Raw genomic sequence first — 20,011 nt, 5'->3', positions numbered from 1 at the left:
GGGGTCCCCAGGGGGGTAACGAGGGTCTCCGGGGTAACGGGGGGGGGTCCGGGGGGGTAACGAGGGTCTCCGGGGTAACAGGGGGGTAACGGGGGTCTCCGAGGTGGTAATGGGGGGGTAACGGGGGGTTACGGGGGTCCCGGGGGGGTAACGGGGGTCTCCGGGGTAACGGGGGGGTTACGGGGGGTCTCCGGGGTAACGGGGGGGTTACGGGGGTCCCGGGGGGTAACGGGGGTCTCCGGGGTAACAGGGGGGGTAACGGGGGTCTCCGAGGTGGTAATGGGGGGGTAACGGGGGCGTTACGGGGTCCCGGGGGGTAACGGGGGTCTCCGGGGTAACGGGGGGGTTACGGGGGTCTCCGGGGTAACGGGGGGGGGGTAACGAGGGTCTCCGGGGTAACGGGGGGGTTACGGGGGTCTCCGGGGTAGGGGGGGGTACAGGGGGTGGGGTCGGGGGGGGTAACGGGGGTCTCCGGGGGTAACGGGGGGGTAACGGGGGTCTCCGGGGTGGTAAGGGGGGTAAGGGGGGTTACGGGGGTCCCGGGGGGTAACGGGGGGGTCACGGGGTACGGGGGGTCTCGGGGGGGTAAGGGGGGGGGTAACGAGGGGTCTCCGGGGTAACGGGGGGTAACGGGGGTCTCCGGGGTGGTAATGGGGGGTAACGGGGGGGTTACGGGGTCCCGGGGGGTAACGGGGGTCTCCGGGGTAACGGGGGGGGGTCCCGGGTGCCGCCCCCCCCGCCCGGGCCCCTCCGCACCGTCCGCCGCCGCCGCCAGCCTCAGGCCCGGCCCGGCCCGCGCCGCTGCGCATGCGCCGGCCCCGCCTACCCCCCAAAGCCCATTGGCCGCGGCAGGGCTCGAAGGGGCGGAGCGGCGGACGCGGATTGGCGGAGCGGCGAGGCGCGGGTCATTGGCCGGCGGCGCAGGGAGGGGCTCTCCCATTGGCCGCGGCGCTCCTCTCCCCTCCCCCGCTGGCCACCTCGCAGCGAGGCCTCCTGCCATTGGGCGGCTCGCGGTTGCCGTGGCGACGCGGCCTGGCGCCTGGCGGGAAGGGAGCGGCGGGCGGGGTGGGGGGGAAAGGAGCCGGTCGCCATGGCAGCGGGCCTGCCGCGAAGGCGCCCCCGCCCCCTCCCCGCGCCGCGCGCTGATTGGGCCGCGCCCCTCACGTGGCGCCGGCGGCCAATGGGCGAGCGCGAGGACGGCGGCGTGAGGGCCAATCGGGAGCGGCGAGCGGGGGGGCGGGGCGCTCTTAAAAGGGCAACGGCCGCGCTCCTCTCTCATGGGCCCCCCCAGCCCCACAGCGACCCCCAAGTGCCCTGGGACCCCCCCCCCCGCAGTCCCTTAGGGACCCCCTCAGCCCCACGGCGACCCCAGTGGGACCCCCCTCCCCAGCCCCATAGGGCCCCCAAGTGGCCCCCTCAAACGCAGTGGAGACCCCCCCAGCCCAATGGGAGCGCCCCAGGACTCCCCCCAGCCCCATAGGACCCCCTGGGCTCCCCCATGGGAGCCCCCCAGGACCCCCCAGCCCCATACGACCCCCTCGACCCGCCCAGCCCCATGGGACCCCCCTGACCCCCCCCCCCCAGGCCCTGGAGACACCCAGGACCCCCCCCCCGAGCCAGAAAGGAACCTCTAGACCCCCCCCAGCCCCACATGGGGACCCCCCCCACCCCAAGGGGACCCCCCTCAGCCCCACACAGGGAGCCCCCGACCCCATGGGGACCCCCAGGAACCCCCCCTACCCCAAGAAGACCCCCCAGGACACCCCCAGCCCCACATGGGGACCCCACCCCACCCCACGGAGATCCCCAAGACCCCCCCCAGGCCCACATGAGGGCCCCCCAACCCCACACGGGGACCCCCCCACCCCAAGGGACCCCCTAGGACCCCCCCAGGCCCACATGGGGACCCCCAGGACCCCCAAGGGGTCCCCTAGGACCCCACCAACCCCACACGGGACACCCCCCAACCCCAAGGGGCCCCCCCAGGACCCCCCCAACCCCACATGGGGACCCCCCCACCCCAAGAAGACCCCCCTAGAAGCCCCCCAGCCCTACACGGTGACCCCCCCAACCCAAAGGGCCCCCCAGAACACCCCCAACCCCACATGGGGACCCCCCCACCCCAAGAAGAACCCCACCAGGACACCCCCAGACCCACATGGGAACCCCCCACCCCACGGGAACCCCCCAGGACCCCCAAGGGGCCCCCTAGGACCCCCCCCAACCCCACACGGGGACCCCCCCACCCCAAGAAGACCCCCAGAACCCCCCCAACCCCACACGGGGACACCCCCCACCCCAAGGGGCCCCCCAGAACCCCCCCAACCCCACATGGGGACCCCCCCACCCCAAGAAGACCCCCAGAACCCCCCAACCCCACACGGGGACCCCCCCACCCCAAGAAGACCCTCCCCAGGACACCCCCAGACCCACATGGGGACCCCCCCACCCCAAGGGGCCCCCGAGGACCCCCCCCACCACACATGGGGACCCCCCCCACCCCAAGGGGCCCGCCAGAACCCCCCCAACCCCACATGGGGACCCCCCCACCCCAAGAAGACCCCCCCAGAACCCTCCCCCAACCCCACACGGGGACCCACAAAGATTACAGAGGGGGGGGAACCCCCACCCCGGACACCTGGGCCCCCCCGCCAACCCCACAAGGGGGGGGGGCCTCTACAGGGCAAGGTGGGGGGGCATCCACCACCCCCAAAAACGGCTGCTTTTCGCCAGGGCCGCGTGGGTGGGGGGGGGGATCACACCTCCCCCCCGTGTGTCCCCCCACCACCCAAAAAATGTCCCCGTCCCCGTCCCCCCCCCCGGCCCACAAAGCACCCGCTTGCACGGCTTATGTTCAAAAGGAACCTATTTTACATCGTGGTCGCGCTGTACAGGGGGGCCGCCGGCCCCCGCCAATGTACACGGTTAAAAAACGGGCGCCCCGGCCCCCCCACCCCACCCCCCCCCGCCGCCGCCGCCACCGGCGGGGGGGGGGGCGGCTCAGTGTCCCCGCGGCTCCGGGACCCCCCCCCCCCCTTCCTCAACCCCACCCCAGGTCGGATGGGGTTTGGGGTTTTTATGCCTCCGGGATCTCTCCCCCTGCCCAGGTCGGACGTTGTCCGGCTCCGACGTCGCCCCCAGGTCGGATGATTCCCGGCTCCGGTGTCCCCAATGTTGGACAATTCCCAGCTCTTGGTGTCACCCCACGTTGGATGATTCCCGGCTCCGGTGTCCCCAGTGTTGGACAATTCCCAGCTCTTGGTGTCACCCCACGTTGGATGATTCCCGGCTCCGGTGTCCCCAATGTTGGACAATTCCCAGCTCTTGGTGTCACCCCATGTTGGATGATTCCCGGCTCCGGTGTCCCCAGTGTTGGACAATTCCCAGCTCTTGGTGTCACCCCACGTTGGATGATTCCCGGCTCCGGTGTCCCCAGTGTTGGACAATTCCCAGCTCTTGGTGTCACCCCACGTTGGATGATTCCCGGCTCCGGTGTCCCCAGTGTTGGACAATTCCCAGCTCTTGGTGTCACCCCACGTTGGATGATTCCCGGCTCCGGTGTCCTCAGTGTTGGACAATTCCCAGCTCTTGGTGTCACCCCACGTTGGATGATTCCCGGCTCCGGTGTCCCCAGTGTTGGACAATTCCCAGCTCTTGGTGTCACCCCATGTTGGACGATTCCCGGCTCCGGTGTCCCCAATGTTGGACAATTCCCAGCTCTTGGTGTCACCCCACGTTGGACGATTCCCGGCTCCGGTGTCCCCAGTGTTGGACAATTCCCAGCTCTTGGTGTCACCCCAGGTCGGATGATTCCCGGCTCCGGTGTCCCCAGTGTTGGACAATTCCCAGCTCTTGGTGTCACCCCATGTTGGATGATTCCCGGCTCCGGTGTCCCCAGTGTTGGACAATTCCCAGCTCTTGGTGTCACCCCACGTTGGATGATTCCCGGCTCCGGTGTCCCCAATGTTGGACAATTCCCGGCTCCTGGTGTCACCTCAGTTCAGACGATTCCCGGCTCCAATGTCCCCAGAGTTGGACAATCCACAGCTCTTGCTGCGGTCACCCCAGGGTTGGACATTCCCCAGCTCTGATGTCACCCCAGGTTGGATGTTTCCCAGCTCCGATGTCCCCAGAGTTGGACAATCCCCAGCTCTTGGTGTCCCCCCAGGTTGGATGTTCCCCGGCTCTGGTGTCACCCCAGGTCAGACGATTCCCAGCTCCAACGTCATTTGAGGTCAGATGTTTCCCAGCTCTGATGTCACCCCGGGTCGGATGGACATGTCCCAGCTCCGAGACACCCCAGGTCAGGTATTTTCCGGCTCCGAAGTCCCCCAGGTCAGATGTTTCCCACCTCTGATGTCATCCCAGATCAGACGATTCCTGGCTCCGATGTCCCCAAAGTTGGACAATCCCCAGCTCTTAGTGTCACCTCAGGTTGGACGTTTCCCAGCTCTGATGTTCCCGAAGTTGGATGATTCCCTGCACCAGCGTCACCCCAGGTTGGACAATTCCCAGCTCCGATGTTCCCAAAGTTGGACAATTCCCAGCTCCGACATCCCTCCCCTGGTCGGATGTTTCCCAGCTCCGGTGTCACGCCAGGTCAGACATTTTCCAGCTCCAATGTCCCCAACATCAGACTTTTCTCAGCTCCGATGTCACCCCAGGTCGGATGTTTCCCAGCTTTTGGGGACCCCCAGGACGAACGTTTCCCAGCTCCGGATGGCCTCAACATGAGATGTTTCCCTGCTCCAGGAGACCCCCAAGGTCAGACGTTTCCTGGTTTCGACGTTGCCCCGAAGTCGGACGTTTCCCAGCTCCCACGTTCCTCAACACGTGTTGGATGTTTCCCGGCTCTGATGTCCCCCAACATCAGATGTTTCCTGCCTCCGACGTCCCCCCAGGTCAGACATTTGCTGTCGCCGCTGCTGTCCTTGTTCATTGGCTCCGGTGTCCCCCCAGGTCGGACAGTTGTTGGCTCTGACATCCGCTTCGGTGTTGGTCAGCTCCTATGTCCCCCACGTTGGACGTTTGCCGGCGCCGGCGCTTTTGGTGTTTGCCAGTTCCAGTATCGGCTGCTTTTGGTGTCCACCAGCCCCAATATCTGCCACGTTTGGTGTCCACCAGCTCCAGGAGCCGCAGGTCGGACACTTCCCATCCCCACCACCCCATTTGCCGTCCATCCGTCCCGTTTTCCATCTCTGTCTGCCAACTTCAACGTCTCCCAGCTTAGACATTTCCCAGTGCCGAAAATCGCCAGTTTTGGTGCTCGCTTGCTCTGATACCTGCTGGTTTTGGTGTCTGCTGGCTCCGGCCCCCACAGGTCGGACATTTCGTGGCTCTCAACTTCCCCCAGGTCAGACATTTTCCAGTGCCAAAACCCACCAGTTTTGGGGTCCACCAGCTCCAACATCTACCAGTTTCAGCGTCCACCAGCTCCAACACCCGCAGGTCGGACATTTCCCATCTCCACCGCCCGCCGGCTTCAACGTTCTCCAGGTCGGACGTTTTCCAGTGCTGAAAATCGCCAATTTTGGTGTTTGACAGCACCAACGTCTGCTGGTTTTGGTGCCCACCAGCTCCAACACCCGCAGGTCGGACGTTTCCCCGTCTCCGCTGCCCACCGGCTTCCAACGTCCCCCACGTCAGGCACTTTCCAGTGCCGAAAACCACCGCTTTTGGTGTTTGCTGGCTCCATCTCCTACAGGTTGGACGTACCGCAGCTTGGACGTCCACTGGCTTCAACGTCCCCCAGGTCCAACACTTCCCGGTGCCGAAACCTGCTCATTTTGGTACTTGCCATCCGCAACACCCGCCGTTTTCGGCGTTCGCCTTCTCCGTGCCCCGCAGCTCAAACAGTCCCCATCTCCAACGTCTGCTGGCTTCAACGTCCCCCAGGGCAGACGTTTCCTGCTGCCGAAAACCGCCCGTTTCGGTGCCCGTCAGCTCCGGCACCCGCAGCTCGGACGTTTCGTGGCTCCGACACCCACCGGACTCTACGACTCCCAGGTGGGACGTTCTCCCGGGCCTAAAACCCGCCACTTTTGGTATTCGCTGCCTCCAGCATCTAGCGGTTTTGGTGTCCGCCAGCTCCAACGCCCGCTGGCTGGACGTTTCCCGTCGTCGCCGTCGACGTCACCCGGCTCGGACGTTTGCCGGCGCCGAAAACGCCGGTTTTGGCGTCGGCTCAGCGTCCGCCGTCCCCCCGGGGCGGCCGTTGGCCCGTCTCGGCGCCGGCCGGGGTGGGCCGCCTTGGTTTTGTCGTCGTTTGTGTGTTTTTTGGGGCGGGAAGGGAGGGAGGGGGATGGAGGGAAGGGCAGAGGGGGAAGAACGGGCGGAGGAGGCGGCGGGGAGGGGGGTGTCACGTCTTGGCCTTGCGGCCGCGGCCGGCAGCACCGCCGGGGGGCTCGGGGGCGGCGGGCGGCGGCGGCGGCGGCGGCTGGGGGCCGGCGGTGGAGCGGGTGTTGGCGGCCGGCGGGGCGGCCGCGCTGCGGAGGCGGCGGCGGGCGACGGGCGCCGCCGCCGCCGGGTGCCGCCGCCGGCGCTTGGCCGGCCGCCGCCGCCCCTCCTCGTCGCCGCTCGACGCCTCCGAGGAGGAGGCCGAGGCGGGCGAGCGGCGGCGGCGGCGCGGCGGAGCCGGCGGAGGCGGAGGCTGCGGCCGCCGGGGCCGCCGGCCCGGCTCGCGCTCCAACGGCGGCAGCAGCCCGCCGGGACGCCGGCGGGTGCAGCGGGCCGGCGCCTCCGAAGCGCTGCTCTCGGGCGAGGAGCCCCGGGCCGGGGCGGCGCGCTTGGGCGGTCGACCCCGCTTACGTTTGGGCGCCGAGGCCGTGGCCGAGGCCGAGGCCGAGGCCGCCACGCCGCCTCCGCGCGCCGGTCGGCCTCGGCGCCGCGCTGCGCCCCGCCGGCGGGCCGCCCGGCGGGCTTTGGGCCGCCGCGGGGCCGGGCGGCGCTTGGGCGGGCGTCCCCGCTTGCGTTTGGGCGCCTCGGGGTGCGGCGGGGCCGGGCGGCGGCGGCGCTGCTGCTGCTGGCGGCGTTGCGGGGCGCCGGGGGCCGCCGCCTCGGGCTCCGAGGCGCTGGGGCTGGGGCTGGGCGCCGGCGGGTGTTGGCGGCGGTGACGGCGGCGGGCCGGCGCTTTCTCCTCCACCACCGTCACCAGCCGGCCCGGCAGCTTGCGCAACACCTTGGCCGCCGGCCCCGACCCGCCGCCCCCGGCGCCTTGCCCGATGGCCACGTCCGCGCTGGTGCGCCGCCGCGGCGCGGCCTTGGGCGGCTCCGGCGGCGGCGGCGGCGGCGGCGGCGGCGGCGGGGTGGGCGGCGGCGGGGTGGGCGGCGGCACCTCGGCGTCAGGCGGCGGCGGCGGCGGTGGTGACGGTGACGCGGGGCGGGCGCCGCGCAACCGCTCGCTGGCCCGGGTGCCGGGGCGCTCCGGCGGCGGCCGGGGTTGGCGGGGGCGCCGGGTGGGTGCCGGACCCTCGGCGGCGGCGGCGGCGGCGGTGGTGGGGGCGCCGGGCGGCTCCTCCTCTTCCTCCTGCTGCTCTTCCTCCTCCTCCTCTTCCTCTTCCTCCTCCTCTTCTTCCTCCTCTTCCTCCTCCTGCTCCTCCTCTTCTTCCTCCTCTTCCTCCTCCTCTTCCTCTTCCTCCTCCTCCTCCTCCTCCTCCTCGGCCGGCAGCCGGAAAACCACCTCGTCCTTGGCCTGGTCGATGTCCTTGCGGGCCGCCTCCACCTGCTCCTGGGGACGGGGCGGCCGTGGGGCGCCTGCCCTCGCCCCTATGGGTGCTCCCGCCCCATAACCGGACACCTATGGGTGCTCCCAGCCCATAACCAGACCTGTATGGGTGCTCCCAGCCCATAACCAGACACCTATGGGTGCTCCTGCCCCATAACCAGACACCTATGGGTGCTCCTGCCCCATAACCCGACTCGTACAGGTGCCCCTCTCCCATAATCAGACCCCTATGGGTGCTCCTGCCCCATAACCAGACACCTATGGGTGCTCCCAGCCCATAACCAGACACCTATGGGTGCTCCTGCCCCATAACCAGACACCTATGGGTGCTCCTGTCCCATAACCCGACTCGTACAGGTGCCCCTCTCCCATAATCAGACCCCTATGGGTGCTCCTGCCCCATAACCAGACACCTATGGGTGCTCCCAGCCCATAACCAGACACCTATGGGTGCTCCTGCCCCATAACCGGACCCCTATGGGTGCCCCACAGTGGGGGCCCTTCAGATGCCCTCACCCCATAAGGAGACCCTGGCCAGGTGCCACGGGTGCCCTCCACCCACCGTCTGCCCCCACAAGGGTGCCCCATGGCCGCCTTCCCCCCGACGTCCCCCCATGGGTGCCCCCCAACCCCCCGTGGGTGCCCCCCACCCCCCGTGGGTGCTCCCCATGGCGCCCACCTCGGCCTGCTTGAGCTCCTCGCGGCTCACGTCCTCCAGCGACGCCTCCAGGAAGTTCATGGCGTAGCGCTCGATGGGCGTCAGCTGCGGCCCGGACGCCTGGGTCCCTCGCGGGTCGGGGACCCCGGCGTCCCTGCCCCCGTGTATCTTCCCTCCCCCCACCAGACGCCTGGGACCCTCCCGGACGCCTGGGTCCCTCCCCGGACACCTGGGTCCATTTGGGTCCCCCCTGGCTGCCTAGATCTCTGGGCTGCCTGTTTCCCTCCCCGGACACCTGGGTCCCCCCGGACGCCTGGGTCCCTCCCCAGACGCCTGGGTCCATGTGGGTGCCCCCTCTGGCCACCTAGGTTTCTCGGCTGCCTGTGTCCCCTCCCCGGACTCCTGGGTCCCTCCCCGGACTCCTGGGTCCCTCCCAGACACCTGGGTCCCTCCCTGCACACCTGGGTCCCCCCAGACGCCTGGGTCCCTTCCCTGGACACCTGGGTCCCCCCGGACGCCTGGGTCCCTCCTCAGACTCCTGGGTCCCTCCTCAGACTCCTGGGTCCCTCCCCAGAAGCCTGGGTCTCTCCTGGCCGCCTGGGTCCATGTGGGTCCCCCTCCAGCCACCTACGGCTGCCTGTGTCCCCTCCCCGGACTCCTGGGTCCCTCCCGGACGCCTGGGCCCCTTCCCCACATGCCTGGGTCCCTTCCCTGGACACCTGGGTCCCCCCGGACACCTGGGTCCATGTGGGTCCCCCCTTCCGGCCACCTAGGTCTCTCAGCTGCCTGTGTCCCCTCCCCGGACTCCCGGGTCCCCTCCCCGGACACCTGGGTCCCCCCCCCCACCCCCGCGCCGGACGCCTGGGCCCACCTGCTCGACGAGGGAGGCGATCTCCTGCTCGGCCTTGGAGGGCTCGTCGTCGTCGTCGCGCGGGCGCTCCTCGTCCAGCGGGATGCTCTCGTTGAACTCGGCCAGCTCGGCCACCTGCTCCGCCTTGGCCTGCGTCGCCGCCCGGATGTCCTCGGGGTCCTCGGCCCGGCACAGCGCCTGCGGGGACGCAGCGTCAGGGGACACGCGGGGGCGTCAGGGGACACGGGGACGTCAGGGGACGCGGGGGGCGTCAGGGGACACGGGGGTATGTGGGGACACGGAGGGGACAGGGGGCACGTCCTCGACCCGGCACAGCGCCTGCAGGGATGCGGCGGCGGCGTCAAGGGACACGCGGGGGCATCAGGGGACACGGGGACACGGGGCGGGGGGGACAAGGGGCACGTCCTCAGCCCGGCACAGCGCCTGCAGGGAGGCAGCGGCGGCAGCGGCATCAGGGGACACGCGGGGGCGTCAGGGGACACGGGGGGACGTCAGGGGACGCGGGGGGGACATGGGGACACGGGGGGGGACAAGGGACACTTCCTCAGCCCGGCACAGCGCCTGCGGGGACGCGGCGGCGGCGTCAGGGGATGTCAGGGGACCCAGGGACGTCGGGGACACGGGGACGTCGGGGACGCTGGGACGTCCCTGCGGTCCTCGGCCCGGCTCAGTGCCCAGGGCCACGGGGACGTCAGGGACATGGGGACTTCGGGGCCACAGGGACATCGGGGACACTGGGACGTCCCTGTAGTCCTCAGCCCAGTTCATTACCCAGGACCACAGGGACATCGGGGACATGGGGACATCAGGGACACTGGGACGTCCCTGGGGTCCTCAGCCCAACTCAGTGCCCGGGACCACAGGGACATCGGGGCCATGGGGAACGTCAGGGCCACAAGGACGTCAGGGACACTGGGATGTCCCTGGGGTCCTCAGCCCAGCCCAGCACCCGGGGACATGGGGATATCGGGGACACGGGGATGTCGGGGACACGGGGATGTCCCTGGGGTCCCAGCCTGGCTCAGTGCCCAGGGACACGGGGACGCCAGGGACACAAGGACATCGGGGACACTGGGATGTCCCTGGGGTCCTCAGCTCGGCTCAGCGCCCAGGGACACGGGGGACACGGGGACATTGGGGACACTGAGATGTCCCTGGGGTCCTCAGCCTGGCTCAGTGCCCAGGGTCATGGGGACATCGGGGACACTGGGATGTCCCTGGGGTCCTCAGCTCGGTTCAGCGCCTGGGGCCACGGGGACGTCAGGGACACAGGGACGTCGGGGACACGGGGACATCGGGGACACCGGGGCCCCGCGGGGCCGAGCCCACCTGCTCGAGGATGTGGGTGCGCCGGGTGGCGGCGGGGTCCTCGTCCTCGTCCCCGGGGGCGTCCCTGTCCCTGTCCTTGTCCCTGTCGCGGTCGCGGTCCCGCTCGCCGTCCCGCTCGCGCCGCCCCGGCTCCTCGGGCGCCATGTCGAACAGCTCCCGGATGGTTTGCTGCGGCGCCGCGGGCCGCGTCAGCCCGGACGCCTGGGCCCCTTCCCACCCGGACACCTGGGTCCCATCGCCCGGGACGCCTAGGCCCTTTCCCACCCAGATGTCTGGGTCCTGCCACCCCGGACACCTGAGTCCCATCCAACCTGGATACCTGAGTCCCTTCCTGCCCGGACACCGGGGTCCCATCGCCCCGGATGCCTGGGCCCCTTCTCACCCAGACGTCTGGGTCCCGTCACCCCAGACACCTGGGTCCCATCACCCCAGATACCTGGGTCCCTTCTCACCTGGACGTCTGGGTCTCATCACCCCGGGCACCCGGATCCCATCGCCCCGGACGCCTGGGTCCTTCCCGTCTCCCCCAGATGCCTGGGTCCCTCTCACCCCACCCGGCCACCTGGGTCCCTCCTCGCATGCCCCGGACGCCTGGGCCCACCCCTTCCTCCCCCCACCCCACCCCACCTGCTTAAAGTAGGCGGTGGTGAAGTTGCCGCCCTCGATGGCCATGTCGCCCAGCATGCGCTTCTGGTTGGCCTTCTTGAGGATGTTCTCCTCCACCGTGCGCTCGCTGATGAGCCTGCGGGCGACAAGAGAGAGGGACCCAGGCGTCCGGGCGGCGGGCCGGGGCGGGGCGGAGGCGGCCGGGGGCAGGGCGGCGGCTCACCGGTAGATGTGGACGTCGCGGGTCTGGCCGATGCGGTGGCAGCGGTCCTGGGCCTGGGCGTCCATGGTGGGGTTCCAGTCGCTGTCGTAGAAGACGACGGTGTCGGCGCCGGCCAGGTTGACGCCGACGCCGCCGCTGCGGGTCGACAGGATGAAGCAGAAGATGCGCTTGTCGGCGTTGAAGCGCTCCATGAGGGCCTGCGGGGCAGGGCGGGGGCGGGCCGTCAGCGCCCGGATGCCTGGGCCCCGCCGGCGGGGGCGCCCGGGCGCCCGGGACCCGGGTGAGAGCACGTCTGGACGCCTGAGTCCCGGGTCAGGGGGCGCCCGGACGCCTGGGTCCCACCTAAGAGGCCACCCAGATGCCTGGATCCCACTTAAGATATCACCCGGACACCTGGGTCCTGGGTCAGGGGGCGCCTGGACGCCTGGGTCCCACCTAAGAGGCCACCCAGATGCCTGGATCCCAACTAAGATGTCACGTGGACACCTGGGTCCCGTGTCGGGGCGCATCTGGACGCCTGGGTCCCACCTAACAGGACACCCAATGCTTGGATCCCACCTAAGACGTCACGTGGATGCCTTGGTCCCACCTAAGAGGGCACCCAGATGCTTGGGTCCCACCTAAGATGTCACCCAGATGCCTGGGTCCCGTGTTAGGGGGTGTCCAGGCACCTGGGTCCCACCTAAGAGGGCACCCGGATGCCTGGATCCCACCTAGAACATCACCGGGACACCTGGGTCCCGGGTCAGGGCGCATCCAGATGCCTGGGTCCCACCTAAGATGTCACCCAGACACCTGGGTCCCATGTAGGGAGGCATCCGGATGCCTGGGTCCCACCTAAGAGGCCACCCAGATGCCTGGATCCCACCTAGAACGTCACGGGGACACCTGGGTCCCATGTCAGGGGGCACCCAGATGCCCGAGTCCCACCTAAGAGGCCACCCGATGCCTGGATCCCACCTAAGATGTCACCCGGACACCTGGGTCCCACCTAAGAGGCCACCCAGATGCCTAGATCCCAACTAAGACGTCACATGGACGCTTGGATCCCACCTAAGAGGCCACCCAGATGCCTGGATCCCACCGAAGATGTCACGCAGATGCCTGGGCCACACCTAAGAGGCTACCCGGATGCCTGGATCCCACCTAAGATGTCACCCGGACACCTGGGTCCCACCTAAGAGGCCACCCAGATGCCTGGATCCCACCTAAGATGTCACCCGGACACCTGGGTCCCACCTAAGAGGCCACCCAGATGCCTGGATCCCAACTAAGACGTCACATGGACGCCTGGATCCCACCTAAGAGGCCACTCAGATGCCTGGATCCCACCGAAGATGTCACCCAGATGCCTGGGCCACACCTAAGAGGCTACCCGGATGCCTGGATCCCACCTAAGATGTCACCCAGACACCTGGGTCCCACCTAAGAGGCCACCCAGATGCCTGGATCCCACCTAAGATGTCACCCGGACACCTGGGTCCCGTGTCGGGGGGCGCCCGGACGCCGGGGCCCCTGGGGGCGCGGGGGGCACCCACCTGGCGCTGCTCGACCCGGGTGCTGCCGTCAAGGCGCAGGTAGATGTGGCCGTGGTAGGTGAGGAACTGCTCGAGGACGTCGAGCATGCGCGTCATCTGGGTGAAGATGAGCACCCGGTGGGCGCCGGCCTTGAGGCGCCGCAGCAGCACGTCCAGCGTCTGCAGCTTCCCTGGGGGGGGGGACGCGGGCGTCACCGGGGCGAGGGCACGTCACCCGGGGGGCACACGGGGACGGCGCCGGGGCTGGGGGGACATCAGCCACGGGGGACGCGGGGACACGGGGACGGCGCCGGGGTGAGGAGACGTCACCCATGGGGACGCGGGGACGGCGCCAGGGCCCGGGGGACATCACGCATGGGGGACACGGGGACACGGGGGTGTTACCAGGGCAGGAGACGTCACCCAAGGGGACGTGAGGACGACACCAGGGGGAGAAGATATCACCCATGGGGCACACGGGGAGGGGACGGCACCAGGGCGAGGGGACATCACCCAAGAGGACGTGAGGACGACACCAGGGCGAGGAGACATCACGCATGGGGGACACGGGGACATGGGGATGTCACCAGGGCGAGGGAACATCACCCATGGGGGACACACAAACATCGTCACCAGGGGGAGGAGATATCACCCACGGGGCACACGGGGAGGGGACGGCACCAGGGCAAGGGGACATCACGCATGGGGGACATGGGGACACGGGGACGGCGCTGGGGTGAGGGGACATCACCCATGGAGACGTGGGGACAGCACCAGGGTGAGGGGACATCACACATGGGGACATCACTGGGGCGAGGGGACATCATCCACGAGGGACGTGGGGACAGCACCAGGGCGAGAGGACATCAGGCATTGGGGACACGGGGACGTCACCCATGAGGACGGCACCAGGGCAAGGGGACATCACCCATGGGGAACATGGGGACATCATCAGGGCGAGGGGACATCAGCCCTAGGGACGGCACCAGGGCGAGGGGACATCACCCATGGGGACATCACCCGAGGGGACGCGGGGATGTCAGCTGGGGCGGCGTGGGGACAAGTAGATGTCCCTAAGGGCACGGGGACGTCAGCAGGGGGACGAGGACATCGCCGGGGGGGGGACGGGCAGGACGGCCACCTCCCCGGGGGCAGAGCGGGGAGAGACGCTGCCCTGGTGACCCCTCCATGTGCCTGACGTCCCCTGTCCCTGTGGTGTCCCCCACGTCCCACGTCTCTCCATGTCTCGGTTGTCTCCCCTGTCAAGTCCCCAGAGGTCCCCAGGGTCTCTGACGTCCCTTGTGTGTCCCATGGGTCCCCCTTGGGTCCCCCTTGTCCCAGTGTCCCTGATGTCCCCAATGTCCCCGTTGTTTGCAATGTCGTCTGTGTCCCCAATGTCCCTCACGTCCCTCCATGTCACCATGGACCTCATATCCCTCCATGTTCCCGACGTTCCCCTGTGTTCCTCCACGTCCCCACTGTCCCCAACGCGTCCCAGTGCCAACGGGTCACCAATGTTCCCAACGCGTCCCCAGTGCGTCCTCAAAGTGTCCCCGACGTGTCCCCCATGTCCCCAATGCGTCCCAAACGCGTCCCCCGTGTCCCCGACGTGTCCCCCATGACCCCAACGCGTCCCCCATGTCCCCAACGCGTCCCCACGTACCCCACTCATACTGGATGAGGCGCAGCTCGGGGAAGTGGGTGCGCATGTTGGCCACGACGCGGTGCCACCCGCGTCCCCCATGTCCCCAACGCGTCCCACATGTCCCCAACGCGTCCCCCATGTCCCCGACGCGTACCCAGTGTCCCCAACACGTCCCCACGTACTGCAGTCGTACTGGATGAGGCGCAGCTTGGGGAAGCAGGGGCGCATGTTGGCCACCACATGGTGCCGCCCGCGTCCCCCATGTCCCCGACACGTCCCCCATGTCCCCGACGCCCCCCCAGTGTCCCCAACACGTCCCCACGTACCCCACTCATACTGGATGAGGTGCAGCTCGGGGAAGTGGGTGCACATGTTGGCCATGACGCGGTGCAGCCCACGTCCCCCATGTCCCCAACGCGTCCCCCATGTCCCCAACGCGTCCCCCATGTCCCCAACACGTCCCCACGTACCCCACTCGTACTGGATGAGGCGCAGCTTGGGGAAGTGGGGGCGCACGTTGGCCACATGGTGCCGCCCGCGTCCCCCATGTCCCCAACGCGTCCCCCATGTCCCCGACGTGTCCCCAACGCGTCCCCCATGTCCCCAACGCCCCCCACAGTGTCCCCAACGCGTCCCCACGTACCACAGTCATACTGGATGAGGCGCAGCTCGGGGAAGTGGGGGCGCATGTTGGCCACGACGCGGTGCAGCCCACGTCCCCCATGTCCCCAACGCGTCCCCAACGCGTCCCCCACGTCCCCGACGCCCCCCCAGTGTCCCCAACGCGTCCCCACGTACCGCAGTCGTACTGGATGAGGCGCAGGTCGGGGAAGTGGGTGCGCATGTTGGCCACGACGCGGTGCAGCCCACGTCCCCCATGTCCCCAACGCGTCCCCAACGCGTCCCCCATGTCCCCAACGCCCCCCACAGTGTCCCCAACGCGTCCCCACGTACCACAGTCATACTGGATGAGGCGCAGCTCGGGGAAGTGGGTGCGCATGTTGGCCACGACGCGGTGCAGCCCACGTCCCCCATGTCCCCAACGCGTCCCCAACGCGTTCCCCCATGTCCCCGACGCCCCCCCAGTGTCCCCAACGCGTCCCCACGTACCGCAGTCGTACTGGATGAGGCGCAGGTCGGGGAAGTGGGTGCGCATGTTGGCCACGACGCGGTGCAGCCCACGTCCTCCATGTCCCCAACGCGTCCCCAACGCGTCCCCCATGTCCCCAACGCCCCCCCAGTGTCCCCAACGCGTCCCCACGTACCGCAGTCGTACTGGATGAGGCGCAGGTCGGGGAAGTGGGTGCGCATGTTGGCCACGACGCGGTGCAGCCCACGTCCCCCATGTCCCCAACGCGTCCCCAACGCGTCCCCCATGTCCCCGACGCCCCCCCAGTGTCCCCAACGCGTCCCCACGTACCGCAGTCGTACTGGATGAGGCGCAGGTCGGGGAAGTGGGTGCGCATGTTGGCCACGACGCGGTGCAGCCCGCGTCCTCCATGTCCCCAACGCGTCCCCAACGCGTCCCCCATGTCCCCGACGCCCCCCCAGTGTCCCCAACGCGTCCCCACGTACCGCAGTCGTACTGGATGAGGCGCAGGTCGGGGAAGTGGGTGCGCATGTTGGCCACGACGCGGTGCAGCCCGCGGGCCCGGGGCGCCAGCTCGCGCCGCAGCCGCTCCTCCAGCAGCGCCCGCTGGCGCTGGCGCCAGGGCGCCGGGTGCGAGGCGTGCAGGGCCACCGCCGGCGCCGCCACCGGCGGCAGCACGAACACGAACCTGCCGGGCACGGGGGACCCGCGTCAGCGCCCTCGTCCCTCCCGCCCGGACGCCGGGGCCCCGGCCTGAGCCTCCTCGTCCTCGTCCCACCTCGATCCCATCCAGCCCGGACGCCTGGGCCCGGCACCGCTCGGATATCTGGGTCCCTTTCCTGGAGGTCTCGGTGCCTCCGGGTTCTCCAGGACTTCCCCGGACGCCTGGGCCCTCCCCGCACTCCTGGGACCTCCCCAATCCAGCTACCTGGATGCCTGGGCCCCCTGGACTCCTGAGCCCCCATGGGACACCTGGGCCTTCCCTGGACACCTGGGTCCCTCCCGGACTCCTGGGCCCCCCCCGGACGCCTGGGTCTCCCTAGCCCAGCCTCCTAGGCCCCTCGGACTCCTGGGCCCCCACCGGACTCCTGGGCCCCTCCTGGATTCCTGGGTCCCTCCTGGACTCCTGAGCACCCCCCCACCCCTCGGGCCGGACTCCTGGGCCCCCCCCAGCCCAGACTCCTGGGTCCCTCCTGGACTCCTGGGCCCTCCCTGGACTCCTGGGCCCTGCCCGGACTCCTGAGCCCCCCCCAGCCTGGACTCCTGGGCCCTCCCCGCACTCCTGGGCCCTCCCCACACTCCTGGGCCCTTCCCGGACTCCTGGGCCCCCCCCAGCCCGGACTCCTGGGCCCTCTCTGGACTCCTGGGCCCTCCCCGGACTCCTGGCCCCCCCCCGCCCCCCAAGTCCAGACTCCTGGGCCCTCCCCGGACTCCTGGGCCCCCCCCAGCCCGGACTCCTGGGCCCTCTCTGGACTCCTGGGCCCTCCCCAGACTCCTGGCCCCCCCCCTGCCCCCCAAGTCCAGACTCCTGGGCCCTTCCCGGACTCCTGGGCCCCCCCCAGCCCGGACTCCTCGGCCCTGCCTGGACTCCTGGGCCCTTCCCGGACTCCTGGGCCCCCCCCAGCCCGGACTCCTGGGCCCTCTCTGGACTCCTGGGCCCTCCCCAGACTCCTGGCCCCCCCCCTGCCCTCCAAGTCCAGACTCCTGGGCCCTCCCCAGACTCCTGGGCCCCCCCAGCCCGGACTCTTGGGCCCTCCCCGGACCCCGGACCGGACTCCTGGGCCCTGCCTGGACTCCTGGGCCCTCCCCGGACTCCTGGGCCCTCCCTGGACGCCTGAGCCCCCCCAGCCCGGACTCCTGGGCCCCACCTCTCGATGAGGTCGGCAAGCTGGTCGAGGCGCTGCTGAGGGGTGAGGATGGCGCGAGCCAAGGCGCCGCCGCGTTCCCAGAAGGCGTCGAGGCGCCGGGGTCGAGGAGGCAGTTGGGCGGCTCGACAACGGGCCAAACCGCCGCCGCCGCCGCCGTCGTCGTCGGGAGCCGGCGGAGGGACCCAGGCGTCCGGGCCGGGCAGCAGGGTGCAGAGCCGCAACACCTCGGCGCCGTAGACGGGCGCCAGGCCGCAGTGTTGGGCGTTGAGGCGCGCCAGGCGCTCGAGGCGCTCGGCCCGCTGCCGCTTGCGCTTCTCCTCCAGCGGCTCCTGGCGGCGGCAGGGCCGGGGGCGGCGCCGTCACCCTGGGGTGTCGCCGCCGCCGCCGCCGCCGTCACCCTGGGGTGTCCTCCTTCCGTCCCACCCCGCCCCGCTGCCCCGCATCGGCCCCCAACGGGCACCCGTGTCCCCTCGTCGTCCCCCCAATGAGCACCCGTGTCCCCATCACCCTCCAATGAGCACCCATGTCCTCTATCACCCCCCATGAGCACCCACGTCCCCCCATCGGCCCCCAATGAGCACCCATGTCCTACCCATCACCCCCCCAATGAGCACCCATGTCCTCTATCAGCCCCCATGAGCACCCATGTCTTACCCACCACCCCCATGAGCACCCATATCCTACCCATGTCCCCCATCACCCAATGAGCATCCATGTCCTACCCATCGTCCCCCATGAGCACCCATGTCCTCCCCATCACCCCCCAATGAGCACCCATGTCCTACCCATCGTCCCCATGAGCACCCATGTCCCCCATCACTCAATGAGCACCCATGTCCTACCCATCACCCCCCATGAGCACCCATGTCCTGCCTGTCACCCCCCAACAAGCACCCGTGTCCTGCCTGTCACCCCTCAATGAGCACCCATGTCCTATCCATCACCCCCCAATAAGCACCCACGTCCCCCATCATCTCCCATGAGCACCCCTGTCCCATCACCCCCCATGAGCACCCATGTCCCCCCATCATCCCCCAATGAGCACCCACGCCCCCCCCGGAGAGCACCCATGTCCCCCATCACCCCCCGAGCGAGCACCCACGTCCCCCATCAGCCCCCGAGCGAGCACCCACGTCCCCCACTGCCCCCCAGAGAGCACCCACATCCCCCCCATCACCCCCCAATGAGCACCCACGCCCCCCCCGGAGAGCACCCATGTCCCCCATCACCCCCGAGCAAGCACCCACGTCCCCCATCACCCCCCGGAGAGCACCCACATCCCCCCCATCACCCCCAGTGAGCACCCACGCCCCCCCCGGAGAGCACCCATGTCCCCCATCACCCCCCGAGCGAGCACCCACTTCCCCCACGTCCTCCCCACCCCTCCTTCCGCCGGCGGGTGCCACCTACCAGGTAGAAGGGGGAGCGGGGGGGCGGCGGGGGCTGGCGCCGGGGCCGGGGGGCGGGGGCCGGGGTGGGGGCCGGCGGGGTGCCGGCGCGCAGCGTCAGCCCCTCGGGCTCCTCCTTGGGTGCCGCCGGGGCCGGGGCGGGCGCCGGGGCGGGGGCCGGGGGCGCCGGGGCTGCGGGTGCCGGGGCGGGCGCCGGGGCTGCTGGAGGAAACCGGGGAGGGGGGGAGATTGGGGGTGCTCAGAGCCAGATTGGGGGGCTCGGAGCCAAATTAGGGTACTCAGAGCAAGATTGGGGGTGCTCGGAGTCAGATTGGGGGGTTCAGAGCCAAATTAGGGTGCTCGGAGCCAGATTGGGGGTGCTCGGAGTCAGATTGGGGGGTTCAGAGCCAAATTAGGGTGCTCCGAGCAAGATTGGGGGTGCTCAGAGCCAGATTGGGGGGCTCAGAGCCAAATTAGGGTGCTCAGAGCAAGATTGGGGGTGCTCAGAGCAAGATTGGGTGGTTCAGAGCCAAATTAGGGTGCTCAGAGCAAGATTGGGGGTGCTCGGAGCCAGATTAGGGGGTTCAGAGCCAAATTAGGGTGCTCCGAGCAAGATTGGGGGTGCTCGGAGTCAGACTGGGGGGTTCAGAGCCAGATTGGGGTGCTCCGAGCAAGATTGGGGGGCTCGGAGCAAGATCGGGGGTGCTCACAGCCACATTGGGGGGCTCAGAGCCAAATTGGGGTGCTCACAGCCACATTGGGGTGTCCAGAGCCAAGTCAGGGTGCTCAGAGCCAAACTGGGGTGCTCAGGACAAGATTGGGGGTGCTCAGAGCTGGGTCAGGGTGCCCAGGGCCAGACGAGGGGACCCAGGGCCAAATTAAGGTGCCAAAATTAGGGTGCCCAGGGCCAGATTAAGGTGCCAACGGCCAGCTCAGGGTGCCCAGAGCTGGGTCAGGGTGCCCAGACCCAGATTAAGGTGCCCAGGGCCAACTCAGGGTGTCCAGAGGCAGATTAAAGGTGCCCAGATCCAGCTCAGGGTGCCCAGACTCAGATTAAGGTGCCCAGGACCGAGTCAGGGTGCCCAGGGCCAGA

General features: G+C 69.4%; 2 protein-coding genes across 2 annotated transcripts in view; one reads left to right on the top strand and one right to left on the bottom strand.

Annotated features, from left to right (window-relative positions):
- The first annotated feature begins 3,992 nt into the window (after window positions 1-3,992).
- Window positions 3,993-6,060, top strand: LOC138063562 (uncharacterized). The gene is made up of 2 exons (XM_068923188.1): window positions 3,993-4,552; window positions 4,588-6,060. Exons 1-2 carry the CDS (start codon window positions 4,240-4,242, stop codon window positions 5,277-5,279), a joined length of 1,005 nt encoding a protein of 334 aa, XP_068779289.1. The 5' UTR covers window positions 3,993-4,239; the 3' UTR covers window positions 5,280-6,060.
- A 298-nt stretch (window positions 6,061-6,358) lies between these two features.
- The window catches only part of SRCAP (Snf2 related CREBBP activator protein), a gene marked incomplete at its 5' end in the record, with an annotated part of 45,721 nt that continues 32,068 nt past the window's right edge, over window positions 6,359-20,011 (bottom strand). Inside the window, 10 exons of the mRNA XM_068923143.1 lie at window positions 6,359-7,726; window positions 8,403-8,486; window positions 9,253-9,429; window positions 10,582-10,749; window positions 11,209-11,323; window positions 11,411-11,607; window positions 12,949-13,118; window positions 16,148-16,350; window positions 17,531-17,859; window positions 18,941-19,140. Coding sequence (XP_068779244.1) covers window positions 6,359-7,726; window positions 8,403-8,486; window positions 9,253-9,429; window positions 10,582-10,749; window positions 11,209-11,323; window positions 11,411-11,607; window positions 12,949-13,118; window positions 16,148-16,350; window positions 17,531-17,859; window positions 18,941-19,140 — 3,011 coding nt within the window. The remainder of the gene's footprint in view (window positions 7,727-8,402; window positions 8,487-9,252; window positions 9,430-10,581; window positions 10,750-11,208; window positions 11,324-11,410; window positions 11,608-12,948; window positions 13,119-16,147; window positions 16,351-17,530; window positions 17,860-18,940; window positions 19,141-20,011) is intronic.

The sequence above is a fragment of the Struthio camelus genome, chromosome 32 (assembly GCF_040807025.1).
Source record: "Struthio camelus isolate bStrCam1 chromosome 32, bStrCam1.hap1, whole genome shotgun sequence".
Lineage (NCBI taxonomy): Eukaryota > Metazoa > Chordata > Aves > Struthioniformes > Struthionidae > Struthio > Struthio camelus.
Note: the sequence above shows the minus strand (reverse complement) of the source record. Positions and strands in the feature narration are given on the sequence as shown.